Source organism: Pagrus pagrus (assembly GCF_965226575.1).
Source record: "Pagrus pagrus genome assembly, chromosome: 1".
In the NCBI taxonomy this organism is placed as follows: domain Eukaryota; kingdom Metazoa; phylum Chordata; class Actinopteri; order Spariformes; family Sparidae; genus Pagrus; species Pagrus pagrus.
In genome coordinates this window covers 24,284,022-24,300,906 of record NC_140185.1, presented here as the reverse complement: position 1 = coordinate 24,300,906, position 16,885 = coordinate 24,284,022, and the positions used below count along the sequence as shown (strand labels likewise).

Below are 16,885 nucleotides of genomic sequence, written 5' to 3'. Positions count from 1 at the left end.
CACTTAAATTGTGACTCATATGACAATCAAAATATCTTTCAAAAATAATGGTGGTATGATTTTTTTCTGCTTATCTTTCAGCCCTACATCTAATGTTGTTGTGTGGCATTGTAACTGAGATGGTAAAGTGAATTCTATATGTTTTTATAGCTGTGTCTTGTATACTAAGAAGTCTTTCTGAGTGTTGAATTTTGTAAACTGAGGCCCCACGAAGGAATAAGATGTCTTAAAGGCGTTAGTTTGGGGTTTAAATTTTCCCATGTGTGGCACGCTTTGTTGTTTGGATTTTGATGAAGATAAAATGACATCGTGTGGTCTCAGCAAACAAAGTGGATAAAGCAGGCAAAGTACTTCTTATGTTTATTGTCTCTTGTGTTTTTCTACATCACTTGTACATCCAGATGGGCACATAGACAGGATCGGTACAAGATGTTCCTAATTCTCCTGCTGAAGTCGTAGCTCCATGATTTTGTTTTCTGATAACATCATAGCAAGAATGTTCCAGGGGGCGAATATCACCATGTGTACATAGTATGTTCGTCTGCATTTGTGTAAACTGTCCCTAATGTTATGTGACGAATTGCTGAACAACACAGTTGATCAGTAAACATCACTGCAGATATGCAGCACCATTTTTGGTTTATAGCCATTAGTAATATCTACAATACCTTTGATCTGCTTTGGATATTCTTCTGGGAATCATTCATATTCTTTACAACTGGGTGGACACTGTGTGTACTTCAGCCAAAAATACACACCTGGGATGTCCAAACCGATCTGCTGGATCAGTATTGGGGCCGATCAAAGCAACTATTAATGGATTAGTGTTAACTATACTAAGTGTGCTCTATTACAGAATCAGATTTGTCACCATTTAGGTTTTCATATCCACGGCGTGTGCCCTGATATTTTGGTACACGCTCACAGTAAACATAACAAGAGAGAGAAAAATGAAAAACAAACTTCAAGTTATGAATCTGAAATATAAGATAGAATAGTAACACGTCATATAGGGGTACAGATATTAACAGTTGACTAGTTGGTTATTAGCACATTAGTTGCATATTGGCTCTTTATTAGTCATCATTAAGCACTTACAGTAAGAATGCCTTATTATGTATCACCACATTTTACATTTAGTAGTTTGACACATACTACATATTCTGAGTTAGGAAGAAGTAATTTAGAGATATTTTTTCCCTATAACTTGTAGTTTTGTGTTATTTAGGGAGAATGACTTATTCTTTTGGTACTTCATGTACAACAACTTCTGTCCTTACTATCAATAAGCAGCAATTATCAGGTTATTGAGTGGAAACTGTTAGTTAATGGCCAAGTAGTTGTAAAATGTGGTCATGCCGACTAAGGCCTGACCGCAAGTGCTTGATAATGACAAATAAAGGGCTAATATGCTACTAACATGCATGCTAGTGAAGAAGTGTTGCTGTAAAATATACATTTGCTGTATTATAAACCTTGAACCAGAAACACCATTTAAACACTGCAATACAGCAATATCCCGATATCTTGCCCATTATTACAGTGATATCCCCATATGAGAGGTCTTGGGTATGTCAAGAAAGTAATCTTCTCAACATTGGCATATCTGTGTAACTGAAGAGTACATACCCTTAAAGAAGCACAGTTTTCATCAAATCAGCAATTTAGAAATATCCTAAATGTATTCATTGCATTAAAGGGAGATTTCAGCTTTATTGACAGCTGAGGGCATAGAGAAACACCAGTGCCCCAGTAATCCTTGTCGATACTAACATTACTGTTAGCTGGCAGAGAGTAGTAAGCCATGTGCCCTCTGAAGATACACAGTCTGCAGTTTACGTCATAGTCTTTATCATAGACCAAAACTTTTTGTTGCGTTTACGAAGTAGCTTACGTTTCGACAGTACTGGAATTTGACGTCGTCCTGGGAGACCTTACACTGCTGTGGAAATTCTCCCACTGCAGCATACATAAAGAAACCCTTTGTTTTGGGAGTTACTCGCTGTTTTACACAAATCTGGACAAAACTGTCATGTCATTAACATGAGAATCAGTTTCATGGTGGTGTGGATTTCCCATTTTGATTTAGTCTGATTCTTGCGTTGCTTGAAATCAACACTAAATTAAACACATCAGTATTGACTCAGCCATGACTTTTGAATCAGCCTGTGGGTATTTTTATTTTTTTTATCTTTAATCAGCAGCTTTGGGCCACACAGTCTTAATTTGTCCTGACAGACAGGATGACCACATTTAACACCATCTAGTATTTTTATGAGCATGTTAAAGTTTGTTTTTATGTCAGTGTCTTGTTGATTGATGACTAAAATGGGAGAAAGTTCTTCTCTAAAGGGTTGATGTTGAACAGTTCAGTGCAGCGTAATGACAGTCACAGTTATCACATAAAAAGAAAATAATTTGGATCTGGACAAAAATATTAAAATAATTATAGACTTGTTTTTAAGGTAATCGTCTATAAACTGATTTGCTCCTCTCTATGCTCCATGCATTGTCCTTATATTTCTCTTATGTAACTTTTACAGTTGCACTTGATTTGTCATTCTATCCTTTGCACTCTGGTATTATTGGTTATAGTCTTTTAAATATGTAGTCCTTTTTGTGTTCATTTACACCAGTTATTTAAACTAAAGTTGGTACCTTGGACTGCTTTTCTGAATGAGCGATTGTCAAATGAACTTTGGGGGAGCCGACTGATCCTCACAAGATGCCTGAATATATAACTGTTATCTGAAAGGGCCATTTTAATGTACTTACCTATTTGATTAACATTTAATTTCAGCATTGCATTTCATGGATGAATTAGAGAATACAATGTTTTAGCTCATTACTCAGAACTGATTTAAATTTGAGCACTCTTTTGCTTTTTTTGTTGTTGTGATATGAAAGGTCTTGATCCAGTCACTGACGTAATAATCTGTCCTTTGGCAATCATCTAGCGGATCAGTTTGTGCACCTGTAACTCTTCTTTTTTCATCTTTGTTTTTTAGGTTTTGTGGGATGCAGCGGATAGACGCCTAGGAGCTGATGCGAGTGCACTTGGTGTTAGCCCTTTGAGGACGGAGCTGCCACCATGAAGAGTGAGGTGCCATCTGAGGCCCCCAGCAGACAGGAGCATCTAAAGGAGCCACTGGTGAACCCAGAGCCCATGGAGGCAGCCAAGAGCTTCCCCAACAACATGGAGGTGATCGGGAAGGCAGGTAGCGAATTCGAAACCCTGTGTGAGTCCAGGCACCTGCCCCTAAGGGACACAGGGACACACAGAGACTCAGAGCGGAGCCTCCCTGGGCGCAGAAAAAGAAAAGGCCAACAGGCAGGGCCGTCGGACTGCTCGCTGAAGGAGGGCCACATCAGTGAGAGTTCACTGGCCCCTCAGCGTCCTAGGGTCGAACTTTTACAGCACCCCAGTGAGGATGAACATAATCACGAGTCCTCTTTTAGTGACTGTGCTTCCTCCCCTTCCTCTAGCCTGCGATTCGGGGACTCAGACACTCTCAGTTCAGAGGACGAGGGGGAAGCTGGAGCAACAGGGGGCCAACACAAGGCTCCTGCCCTGACAACAGGAGGAGCCACCGGAGTAGGCCTGCGCCCTGTTCTGGGTCGAACTCGGGGGAATCGCTCTCATAAGTGGGTGCGGTCTGAGGCTGAGCCGGTGCTGCTGAAGCGGCCATGTCTGAGCAGCCGGCGGCCTCTGCATAGGAAGCGCTTTGTGAAAACAGCTCCCGGAGGGGGTCAGCGGACTCAAAAGCAAAAGGAGCGGCTACTGCTGCAGAGGAAGAAACGTGAAGTTATTGCACGTAGGAAGTATGCTCTACTCCATAGCACCAGTAGTTCCAGCGAAGAGCTGAGCAGTGACTCGTCCTCCCCCTCTTCTACCGAAGCAGAAGATGAGCTGTATGTAGATGTCAGCAGCACCAGCAGCCAGCCCAACAGTGCTACTGTTGCAACAGGTAATTACAAACCACAACACTATTGTAGTGTTGCACTGTGATCTCTCTATTGTATCTATTGAAGTTGTAGTACAGCATGAGCTATGTTTATGAAGGATATATCATCTTGTTAAAAGCATTGTTAACCAACAGGGAAGGCTTATGTAGCATGATACTGTGTCATCGCAGTGAGATCATCATAACACAGTGGACTACAGAGGCCAGGCTCTGCAGTCAGTATCAGGCATTATCTTATTGTATTCGTAGAGCTATCAACGCCTGCGTTGCAGTGGTTAAATGTATTCATATATTTATTTTATTGATAAAGAGTCAGTAAAGGAATGTTTAAATGGTTTATAGAATATGCAAGCCCCCCTTTTACTGATATAAGACAACATGGGTTTTATAGATATCAGCAGGCACATATTTATTTGTATGATTATTTTGTGCAGTTTGTGAAGAGAAATAGGCAAATAGAGGTACCATGACAGTATAGTACAGGCTCACAGGCAACAGGATCTCTAATGTTGCAGAAAAAACAACAGTCCAGCATGAATTAACATATTTTAATTGCACGCAATGTGAATTAATATGTACTGAAAAGCAGAACAGAAAAACAGAAATGTTTGACGCAGGAGAAGAGGTCAACATGTGTTGTGCAACTTGCAATGAGAGCAACAATTGTGTTCTTTCTCACAAAAATGCTTGATAGTGTGGTGCATTTAAATTAAACAGATTTTAAATGACCTAAGTAGGCATGGATTATCAGAAAAATTTATCTAAATTTTAAGCATAGACTTGCAGCTCCGTTCACTGTACAGTCAGGAATGCTACGTACTCTTTTCTGACCTAAGCACAATGTTTGTGACATTAACTTCTGGGTAGAAAACCCTGAATCACACAGTAGCTTACATACATTTTACCTGTCTTTTTTTAATGATGCTATTTCAAAGTGTGTACATCCAGTTCATCTAAAATGCATGTTTGATGCTGTCATATCTTAACAACATTTTAACTAGGTAATTAGGTTGGAGACCTACTTTACTTGTAAAAAAAAAAAGAAAAAGACATCTTGTGTTTACCCAAAACATCTTTAAATGTTACACTTGAATTCCCATATCTCCACAATGCAAATCAACTGGCAGCTTTCTACCCGGAAGAAACTGTTGTTGCCACGACGTCACAGGGATTCGGTCTATATTGCTTTCCAGTCTTTCATTGATACTGCTGATGTGCAAACACATGTAGAATTGATTTCAACACAAAAACAGTCAACATTACGTACGAGTCTCCCTTGTCTTTCTGCGCGCTCCATCCATGTATCACCCTCACCTAAACCAAATGCAGTTTTTCCAGTAAGTGAGATTGTGTCTGACACAAACGACTTCTGGTTGTAAGCCTCACGTTTGAAAGGGCAACAAAGGGGTTTATCTGTGAAAACGACTTAACTGAAGCAGGAATCCACAGATTTTCATTCCGCACCAGGTGATTTCATTGTGGCTTTCAACCAGAGAAGAGGAAGTAAACAGAGAACTCATCTTGCTTAGCATTTGGCTGTAGAGAAAACACATTCGTGCCCTTCATTTCACAAGTCCACATAAAAAAACAACTTGGCGAAAAATGTAATAATCCCCTTTACAGCTTCAGTTTACATCTGATAAATGTTGCGACATACATAAAAAAAAGCATCTGCGTGATTTTGTAATGGCCTGGGCCCATCTGATAAAGGAATAGCTGCTCCCCTGAGTCCCCTCTGCTTTTCAGGGCTCCACACCTGGCAGGCTATAATGGAAACTGCAGCTCTCTGTACCTGTTGCAACAACACATTTATGAAGCTCCTAAATCTAAACCATAGCTTTCTGCTCTCATTCCCAGCAAAGTTTGCTTATGAAACCTCCTATTTTCAGATATGAATGATCCAGCATTCACAACAGGAGTCAGTGTGTCCTCTAAAAAAGCCTCACCTCTACCTTGGTTCATTGTTTTCCTCATGTAGCCATTTAGCCTCAGCAATATTTCTGCTGCTGTGGCCCTTGGGGAGAATGGAAAGTTGGTTGTTGTGCCTCTGTGGTGGGAAGCAGGTGGGAGAAAACTCAAACACTGTAGAGTGGGAGCCTTTGCATAGAAACAGCAGGTCTCGGAGGGAAAACTAGGCATTTGTTTACAGCAGGGGGAAAGCAAGGAGACAAGTGATGAAACCTGCAGTCTAAATGCCCTGAGTCGGAGCAGGTGTGTGATGTAGCCAGGAAACAGCCTCGCATGTTGTTTTAATTAATAAAGATAAGATTCTTCTTTTTTTGCACACATCTGGCGATTGCTGAAATCATCAATGACTTTTACAAATGATGATTGTTCAGTCTCAGGCATATTGCATGTCCTCTTACTGCCAACAGAGCAAGTGGCTACCTAAGGTGAACTTCAGCAAGTTGTCCACCTGATGAAAGTAATAGTAGTAGGTGTTGTTTACTGAACAATACACTGCACTCAGTGGTTACAGTTCTCCACAAGTTGTAAGTAAGAGGTTGTTGTTTGTGTAACCACATGAAGGTTCATCAGAGTGCCAGACAGCTCGACTAGCAGAGGGTGCTAAGCAGCAGTTCTCAGGAGACAGTTGGGATAGAAGTCACACTGGGGAGTTATGGACTTTACTAGCATGGCAAGTCACTTAGTGATGTGCACAAAAACACAGTCTACACTACTGCAGCAAATAAATGTTACTTTAAAACAAGCCTTCATTGGCTCCAGTGTATTTGATACATCAGAACAGACGCATCTAAATATCCTGTCTTTTATATCGGTTGAAATAGATGGCGTTCACTTTTTCAAGGTTGGCTTAAAATTTATATCGAAGGCCAAAGAATGTGAGAGAATTTTAAACTTTGACTCATACCAAATGCATGAGTCAGCAACTCTCACTTACACTGACAAATTGTGACAAGAATAAGAAACAGGCATGAGACTGTAAGCACAAGTAAACCTGTATTGTCTGTGACTATACGATGTATATAATCTTCATCACTGGTGGGGATTAAAGTTTAAATTTACGTCTGACCTTGGTTAAAGCTGTAGATGAAGCTGTGTGTTCAGTTGTAAAAAATACAACACAGAATCTGTCCGGGGAGGCGTTGTCCCTATTGCCCTCCCATAGTCCTGGCACTGTCTCTCCATAAAGAATGATGCATTTGTCTCAAATTAGTTTGCCATGACTTCAGCTTGTTTGAGCAGTGCCTGTGATGAACAAGGCTCCTAGTGTGTCATATGGGTGGCATTGATTAGAGCTGCAATGATCAATTGATTCATTGATCAGTTGTGAACTACTAAAAATGAATCGTCAACTATTATAATTGATTAACCGGTGTGAGTGATTTTATTTTAAGAAAAAAGGCAAAATTATCTAATTCCGGCTTTTTAAATGCGACAGTAATGAATATCTTTGGCTAATGGGCATAACGAGACATTTGAGGATGTTGTCGTGGGCTTTCGGAAGCGCTGATCAACATTTTACGCCATTTACTGACATTTTATTGTCCAAATTGATTATTCAAGAGAATAACCAGATTAAAGCTGCTGAAAGTGATATATTTGTATTCGAATAAGTGTTAAATAGCTCTATATTCCAGCAGTAATCACTGTTCTAGAGTGTCTGGTCAGTAACCATGTCTCTCCTCACTCTGCTTATGCAGTAAAAGAGAAAACACATTTTTTGATATCCCTGCCCACTTTATTCAAATGGGACGGAGAACTCCATGATCCACAATGCAGAGAGCAGGATCCTCCTGTTTGCTGCCATGTCTGGTGATTACAGCTTCACGTTCATATTGTGACGTAGAGAGAGGGGAGGGGATTGGTAACTGCAAAATCATTACTTTCAACCTCAGCATTAGTTAATACACAAGCAGGACCACCAGAGATGAAGTATTAACAGGGAACTCTGAGTGCTTGTGGAGATTGTTTAAAAAATACATGTAGTTGTTATGATGGCATATAGTAGATCATAACATTGTCCACAAAACGGTATGTGATATGAGTATGCATTTTCTTTCTTAAGTGTCCGACTGTAGCAGGTCTTAGGTCGTTTATGTAATGATTTCCATCCAACATATGAAGAAATAGTCCATTCTATTGTCTTTATTCTTGTCTTTGGGAAAAGAGCTACCCTCTACTCTCCTCTGTCTGATCTGTCAGTGCAACCATCTAGTCTAAGTGAACGCACCTGAGGCATCTATCATTGTATTTAGTCCAGGCAGAGATGGAGTGAGATCTGTTGCATAGGGAACCAATCACAGAGCAGATTTGGGAAAAGAGAAGGGAAAAAAAGCCTATCGCAGTGCAAATATAGTTGAGCACTGATGACCTACATTTCTCCTGTTAAGCTGTGAGCCTGATGATTCTGCTGTTAGCATGATGAAACTAAAGAAAAAAACTATCTGGCCACTTACACAAATCCATTAGTTTTAGACAAAACCCTTGAGAAAGAAAAGGAGTAGAAGCTTTTTGAGAATAAATGCAGGTAAAGTGGAGAGTACAAGTGTATGTTTTGTGAGTAGGAGAATGTGACAGCATGCACTGACTTTAATGTGTTTATTTGTTGTTTGTTTGCACTTAAAAATCACCCAAAAAGTCTTGAATTCCAACGAAGAGAAGTCAAAATCAAGAGTGCAGGTTTTCATTTGAAGTATGTATATTCTGGTAATTGTGTTGTAGTTGGGTCCTTTCTTTGCATATGTCCACCTGTATGATGTGTGTTAGTAGTATACTAAATTTAACTGGTGTGTTCAGGTGCTCTGGATGAAGATGTGGTGGTCATTGAGTCGACTCCGGCTCCGACTCCTGCTGTCCCTGCAAGTGAGGAGATCAACGTCACCTCAACAGACAGCGAAGTGGAGATCGTTACAGTCGGAGATGGTTTCAGGTGGGCATTCAAGCTTTTTCAGCAAGCACTGAAATAATGTGCTTTTATGAATTTAGCATAAGCTATATATTCTAATGTTTCTGCATATCTTTTGCATGGATTTGATGTGAGGTGATAATTGACTGTGGCTCAAATATAGTGTTTAGGAATGTTTTTATAATTTTTTCTTGCTTGCCATTTGGGAACATTCCTCATCAAATAATCAGTTGATTGGTAAAGTAATACATTGATAACCCATCAGAGACATTGACTTTTTCCATTTGACATCCGGGGACCTAAATCCATGATTATTCTGTAGGTGCGAGAGTCATGTCAACAATATCTATTGCAAAAATGCCTGCAACATTCAGCCATTCACGTCAACAGTCTAATACTAAAGTAAGCCCAGCAGAGTCGTTTTGTTTCATAGGTTGATTCTGTTGTGTAAAATTTGCATAATAACAGTCAAGACAATTGTTTTCTTATTATGGGGAACATAAAGACTGAAAGGTTTAGGACCTGATATTGAAACCTGAGGTACACCACAAGTATTAGCAAATGAGGACCTAAACTCATCTGCAGATTGATCAAGGAGGAATACATTTAAGTTTACTGAAAAATTACTGTTTGTCCAAATTGTTCAGAGCATTTTTTTCGTATGAGAAATCCTGTTGTTGGAGCCTGAGGCTGAGGACAAGCTTCTTCTCAGTATGTTTTGCATGACTGGTCATGTGATGTTGTTCCCCTATCTTTAGAACACGAAGAACCCCCTTTCCTTATACTGCAAGACCATACCTGTTGTGCTATTTATGTGTTGTTTGCCTGGGTAGTCTTTTGTCTCTTTGCTTTTTTTAAAATGGTAGGTGAGTGTTTTGTTACTAATGTCTGCTGCTGGTGGGGTGCTATAGATGTCATTTTGGATGTTAGTTAATAGTCTGCCCTCTCTCTAGCAGTGACCTTAGCATGAGTGATACATAATCTATTGGTCAACATGTTCAGAAGCACGTCGCACTTGTGATTGCGCTCACGAACAAGAAACAAATAGAAGAAGTGTAAGTCGCAATATCCTAGCAAACCAATGAGTTTGGAACAAACTTGGACAGCTGTAAAATGGATGATGCTACAAGAGAGGTCAAAAAGTCTTATATAGTTTTACTTAAATTAATTCAAGAATGTCATAGAAATAGGTCTCTATGGAGGAGGAAAGTACTGTCTAACATTATAAACACCATAACTTGAATTAGCTTAGTAATTAAGTTAATTCGAAGTGTATGAAAAATGTTGTTTAGGCACCTTGCTTATTCGAGTATTAAAGTGACACTCACTTCTTTCCTTCTATCCTACTTTTAAATAAAGCTTCACAATTAATATAATAATTATTAAAATTGCAATATGGCCAAGTGCAATATCCAAATGTTTGTTTGGTACAGACCCCTACAAATGTTGTGGATCATGTCGCAATCATAATATCTGTCAAAATTATCGCAATATGATCTTTTACCATATCGTGCCGTCCTACTATTAAAAATGGGAGCTGTTGACTACAGTTTTTAAAACTTGTTGCTCTTAGACCTTTTTTTCCAGGTTGTTTCACACTCACTATAAATATTCTTGTTAAGTAAATGCAACATGGACGCTCAATTGCAAGTAAAATGGTCGTGTATATGCCTTTGAATGAGGGCATTTATTTTAATGAATGAATAAATTAGACTTTAACCTCAATGTTAGACTATGACAGAAGTAGAAAAAGGAGTAACTGCGGGTGCTGATTGCTAGTGTGTAAAGGTATGTATGGTTCTGCGGATGGGTGGTTGGGGTGCTGTATAGTGCTTTATGGATTCCATAGCTTACATTGCCCAGAGAAAGAAGGCTGCATGCAGAGTTGTTTATCGCAGCAAAACCACATAACTCTGAAGAGACCTGCTCTGAACTGCTGTTAATGAATTCTTTCTAGAAGCAGCACACACAAAGCTAACCGCTTCTGTGAATAAATGTTCATAATTAGCCTGTGTCATGGGTGGACAGCTTGAGTGGTAGGGGCAAAAAATGTCACTTTGAGCCTGCTGAAGGGTCATTATGTTACTTACCACTCACATTTTGAAACCAAATGTTGCCGTTATTAGTTTATAACTGTTAACACTAACATTGAAAGTGGAAAAACAGCGAAACGCATTTGATATTTTTCAGATAAAATAACCCTGGTAGCTTTTTTACACCTTCTAGCCTATTTACTAGAAAAACGGTATACTTTATATTCTTGCTTAACATTTTCCCAGACGTACCACAGTGTTTTTGATTGGTTTTTCACACCCTACAGCCTTGGTGTTAATGCATTTCTTTAATGTATAAAAATTTGTAGAGGCTTGATAAAAGCGTTAATTAGGTAATCCTTGTCAGTGAACACAGTGTCAACTTAATTTCCTTATTGAGACTTTGTGACACACAGTGGTATGAGCATACATACGCAAATTATGATGGAGAGGTTGTTGTGTAAATAGTTGTGAACTCATCTTTTAGATGTTGGGATGCGACAATTAAAGTCTGTTCAATGCCAGAACAAACTGACAGAATCCATATCATAGCCACCTTATCATTGTATATACCAGCTTGGCTCAACAGGGTAGTTGATAAGGGCTTTGAGAAGTATGCAGAGGATGAATAAGAGCTTATCTAAGAGTTGGAACATAGCGCTCTGTTTCTTAGAGAACTGCTAAATATTTACAGTCTGAAAGAAATACATGTACAGCAGATAGTCATTCTCCGCAGCTGACTCCATTTTCTTCATCCCACTGAGAACCATATTTTCCCATTTTCATAATATGACTTCCTGTCTCAGTACTCCCCTAATTCCTCATGTAGGCGATTATGCAGCTCAGATCTCAAGCCTCTGCCCATATCTGTTTGACTTTTCCATCTTTTTCACAGTATTGCTCCTTCTTTCCTACTTTATGTTGATTCAACAGTATTATTTGAAAATAGTTCCCGGGAGTGGTTGCACCAAGTCTGGAATGCTGTGGCTTGTCTAATCTGCCTGTTTTCCTGACTTTAAAAGATGTCCTGGCTCGCTAGAGAATGTAGGGATGAGCTTCCTTGAAGGGGGGATGGGCAGCAGGGGAGCAGGAGGGCGGGGGAATCAGAGACCAGCAGAATGAGCAATGAAAGCTTTGTTTATACCGCCAGTGTTCTGATTTTTTTTTTTTTTGAATGAATGTTTGTGTGTAGTTTCATTTTTCACACTAAATAACAGAAACTCCTCTCTGTTTAATGCTGTATGGTTCAACAGCTGAAACTTACTCCAAAATTGCCATACAATTGGCTCCACACCTTTCTACAACAGTTTCAACAAAACTATACACTAATCTTAATGAATGTAGGATTTATTGCAGGACTGTTGTATTAAACTTCCATTAATTTTAGCTGCAGGTGTTCCTCATAAACCGGCAACTAAGGGTATATTATCCTATGTGATTCAGCTGCACACTAAGCAGCACTTTAGGGACATAGTTCATTATGTTACAAAAAAATAGGGGCAAAGAGGCCATTTTTAACCAAAACCTGCTCTTCTCACGTTGCTGAGTGACATGCTGTCAGTATTGAAATCTTTATCTGCTCGCTGTTATTTATTTGTGTCACTCCACAGTTCGCTCATTTGTGAAGCACTGCATTAGGAGAACATTCCAGCGTTTTAACAGTGCGCTGTGGGGCGTGTTTGGCAGCAGCTTTACACACAGCACAGTGAGTTACAATAAACAAGGATTATGCAGCTGATATGGATCAATTTAGAAAAGGCCCATTCTGCATATCAGCCCAGGGCACACATAGTAATAGGGTCCTAAAACATTTTGAATGTCATTAGAATCTCTGTGGCTACAACTTCTCCAATCCTTTCAATGTATAAAAATAAAAATATTGTTCTTGTTTTTCAAGTGTTTGAAAAAAATAGGGGGGGTGTGAAAGTCTCTTGCATTGCATGACTACAAAAACATCAACCTACAATACTTATGTATCCAGTATTCTCTGACTGAGATTGGCCCAAATATAACTTTTATTTAACTTTTGTATAACTTTATTTATATATACTTTATAAAAAATGTTCAGAGTTTCAGTTATGTACAGACTATTCACATGTTAGGTGTCGGCAATATCATCAAAAACATCTATCACAGTATATTTAATTAATATCTATTTATATATATATTTGTGAGACTGTTTTAGAAATGCTCCATAAAAATAGCTGGATGGTGAACCTTGATCTTCTGAGGGACACCACAAGTATCAGCAAATTAAACGGACCCTTTTTAACAAATGGATCAGTTGAAAAGGCTTGGTCCGGGTGAAGTGCAGCCCACTTTTGTAATGGTCTTATGCCTTTTTTGTTTTTAGTCTTGCTGGAGCCCAGTCTGGTTTTAGGTTCCACTAGAACTAATATTGAGGAGTTCATTTGCAGATCTGTAAATTAATATTCTAGATCAAGAAGTATCAGAAATGTTATTGTTTGTCTGAATTGTTGAGAGCTATTTTCCCTTGTGAGTAATCCAGTCTGTTGGAGCCCGAGGCTGAGGACAAGCTTCTTCACAGTATCCTTTGCATGACTTGTCATGTGGTGTTGTTCCCTTTCTTAAGAACATGAACATCCCCCTTTTTATACTGCTACGCCATACCTGTTTTGTCTCTTTGCTTTTTTTTAAATGTCAAGTGTGCGTTTTATGTCTAATTTCTGATGTTGGTGAATTTGGATGCTAGTTAATATTATGCCCTCTATAGCAGTGATGGTGGTGCTGACTTATGAGTGATAATCAGTCTTTTCGTTGACATGTTATGAGCCTGTTACATTTGTGATTGTGCTCATTAACAAGAAACACATGAAAGTAGTTTATGTAAGTGTAAGCAAATCAATGAGCTCGGAACAAACAGTGTACTTAGACAGACAGTGGAGAAGTGGATGACACTACAAGAGAGGTTGTATAGTCTGAAGTCTAAATTGGTATATATGTATATACTTTAAATATAACCTTTTGATTTTTTCCCCTTAGGTTAAGATAGGTGCAGCTATCTTATCTATTTTATATCACAGTAATAGTATATAGCACAATAATTATTCTTTAAATTCAATAGAGTGTAGTAATGATTCCTAAAACCAGGAAATCAGTCAGCATTTTTACACTTCTGGTTGCCCTATCTCAAAGTCAGCGAGTTTGATATAGTTATTTTTTTATATGTGTATTTCTTTTCACACTGATGACGATTGATGAGGACACTGACAAGTAAAATGCACTATATCAGCATAAAGGACTTGCATGCTGCTCTGTAATTATAAGAAGCCATTACATCAGCCAGTTCTCTCCTCAGTGCTGAGAGTTAGAAAGTGATGTCATCGTATCCTTAATTGTGAAGACAGACTTGATAGGTTACTTTAATGAGTACAAAGCTTGATGCCTCAGATTGTCTACCACTCTTGCACAGTGCTATTTCTGCCTTGTATGATCTCATTCCCTTTAACTCCCAAACCAGCAGTTTACTGTGTATTACTGCAGTGCTCAGCCCTCAGCACTCACCCCTCCTCTGATCTCTGGGGCATGTGGCTCACATCACGTTGGCTTGGCACAACCTCAGCTTTACCAAGACACCCATTCCCATAGTGTTCATGTTTACAATGTACTGTTTTCCTCTCGGCTACCCGCCCATCCACCCCCAACCCTCAGGGGGTCATGGTGGTAAACAGATATTTACAAAATAATCCCAGGTCTGCTTAATTAGGACCCCCTCCCTCGTGGCTAGTCCGGTTCCCTGGGATCCACCTAGAGCTGAGGAACCTGGCCAATTAGATCCCAACACAACCACCATGCGCCCCCTCTGTTTGCCACCCTCATTGCTGTGTGTTTTGTGGTTAGTTGGGCAGAAGTTTGCTTTAGCGAATTGTTTTTAAAAGCTAATAAGCTTCCTCTTTTATTCCACTAGCATTGTGCAGCGCGTCTCACAGGAAATTGACTTGGATGCAGACAGTATGAGCTAATGGGAATCCCCCTTATCACAAACTGCAAAGAGGAAGGCATTTCCTGCGTTAAAACACATCCGAGGAATGTGATCAAAGCCAAATTCTGTTAGCACTTAGCCCTCTGAATAATGAGGAATATTGATAATTTAACCAGCCCATAGCTTCACATAGGGTTATTTAAGTGTTTACACTTTTTGTTTACAACATTGGAGTCTTTGAACTCCTGACTACCATTGGATCATCAACAACTAAGATAGCAAACAGTGTAGTTTCATAATTCCAGCTTTTGAAGTTTTTGAAATACTTTTGAATTAAAAAATCTTTAAAAAAAATAAATCATTAGGTCAGGACAAAGGTATGTATTGGTAGCATTTTTTCTATAGTTTCTTGTGCCTGATTCCCATCCATGTTTTTTCATGTTAACAATGATATGTAGCCTATATCCATTCAGGGAAGCTCAGGGAAATACCCTTGCAGGTTGCTAGTCTTTCCCAGGGCTGACACAAATAGAGACACGTATATACACATATGCACACATATACGTTGACACCACAAGCCAGTTTAAAGTTTGCAATTCACCTGACATGTCTGTCTGTCTGTCTGTCTGTCTGTGATTTATTGAATAGGTTCATAATTTCCCTTTGCTACAATGAAAAATTAAATGAAGAAAAAAAAAAAAAAAAATTAATGAGTCAAAATCACTGATCTACAGTAAATGTTTTGACACACCAAGAGCTCCACAGTTATGATGAAATTGTGGTTAACAGGGCAGTGCTTGTGGCGCTCAGTACACAGCCTTTTCCCTCTGCTTGTGTGCATTTTTTAAATACTCCCAGGGAACAGCAGTGAAATCCCCCAGCCACAAAGCTCCATGGTATCCAGCTTTACGGCACTCCCATACAGTCTCTAGTCTGTTGTCCCTTGGGCTCATCCCTCCTCCCTCTGATCACCTGGCTTTACTGCACTGTGTTGGGAAATGCGGCTATTCCCTGGCCTCTCACTCCAGTCTCAGAGCAAAGGGGTAGAGCGACAGGAGATCTTTGAGAGAGAAAATTAAAAAGAATAAAAAAAGGAAGGGCGGAAGGCAGGTCAAGGAATGTACAGGGCACATACGTGTAGGAAAAAGGAAGGTGGGTGGAAAGAATGATGAGATTTAAATTGAAGGTGGTCGTGGATTCAAAGCCTCATCATTGTTGTCCTGAGAGAACAAGTTATCTGTAGTTATGTGTGTTCTTTGCAGCTGTATTAGGTCTTGCTTTCCAAGATGCGCAGGGGCATTTAAATGGGATAGTGTGTATTTTGTGCTAATGTGCCATTGAGTGAATGTACTGGGCCATACATAGCCATATGTCAGGATTACAGACCCTTAAAACCGTTTTGTTTCACGATCAATTGTGATGGAAAAGAAAACATTAAAGAAGCATGTAAGTATTAAAGCAGATGGTCTTTTCCTTAAAACTGGTCCGTCCATGAAGTAGAAGGACACAAGTATTGACACTGATGCTACATGACAATAAAATACTCAGAAAAAGGGCTGTTGTTTTGCACTGCCCTGTTTTACAGTTTGACCCGAGTTTGGTGAGTTGCCCCTCTCTCCATCCATGAGAAAGGGTGGCTGCTCTCCCTCTCTTGACCCTGAGAAGCTGCAGCCTTTATTTACTGACAGCTACAGCCTTCACTGTACATTTAATTTACCGCTAAACTGCAAACTTTCTGCCACCTGCTCTTTCCAGTCGCTCCGCGCACTAGTTCTTTCTAGCTCTTGCTCTACCACTTACCTTACGCAGGTAATAATACCTTATTCTTAAAGGAGCCATGCATCTCTTGTTACATGTGGTTTGAAATTTAGTTTCTCTCAAGTGTCAGTGTTCGTACTCTTAAGATATCTGCTGCATTTTTCGAGGTGGGTTAAGTTACTGCTGGTTAATACCCAACTTTTCCTGATTTTGCAGCTCAATAACAAAAGCTTTTAAATAACTTAATTACTGAGTACTTTTATTACAAAGAATATACAGGAGAGGAAAAGTGTTTATTACCAAATTAGTGGAGCTT

At 39.4% G+C, this 16,885-nt stretch overlaps 1 protein-coding gene across 4 annotated transcripts in view; it reads left to right on the top strand.

The window, feature by feature from the left end:
• Positions 1–16,885, top strand: part of rnf111 (ring finger protein 111) — a 32,258-nt gene that overhangs the window by 1,618 nt on the left and 13,755 nt on the right. For all 4 annotated transcript variants that reach the window (XM_084349694.1, XM_084349691.1, XM_084349693.1 and 1 more), the window contains 2 exons: positions 3,009–3,968; positions 8,727–8,859. In XM_084349694.1, the coding sequence (XP_084205820.1) occupies positions 3,092–3,968; positions 8,727–8,859 (1,010 nt within the window). In that variant the 5' untranslated portion in view covers positions 3,009–3,091. The remainder of the gene's footprint in view (positions 1–3,008; positions 3,969–8,726; positions 8,860–16,885) is intronic.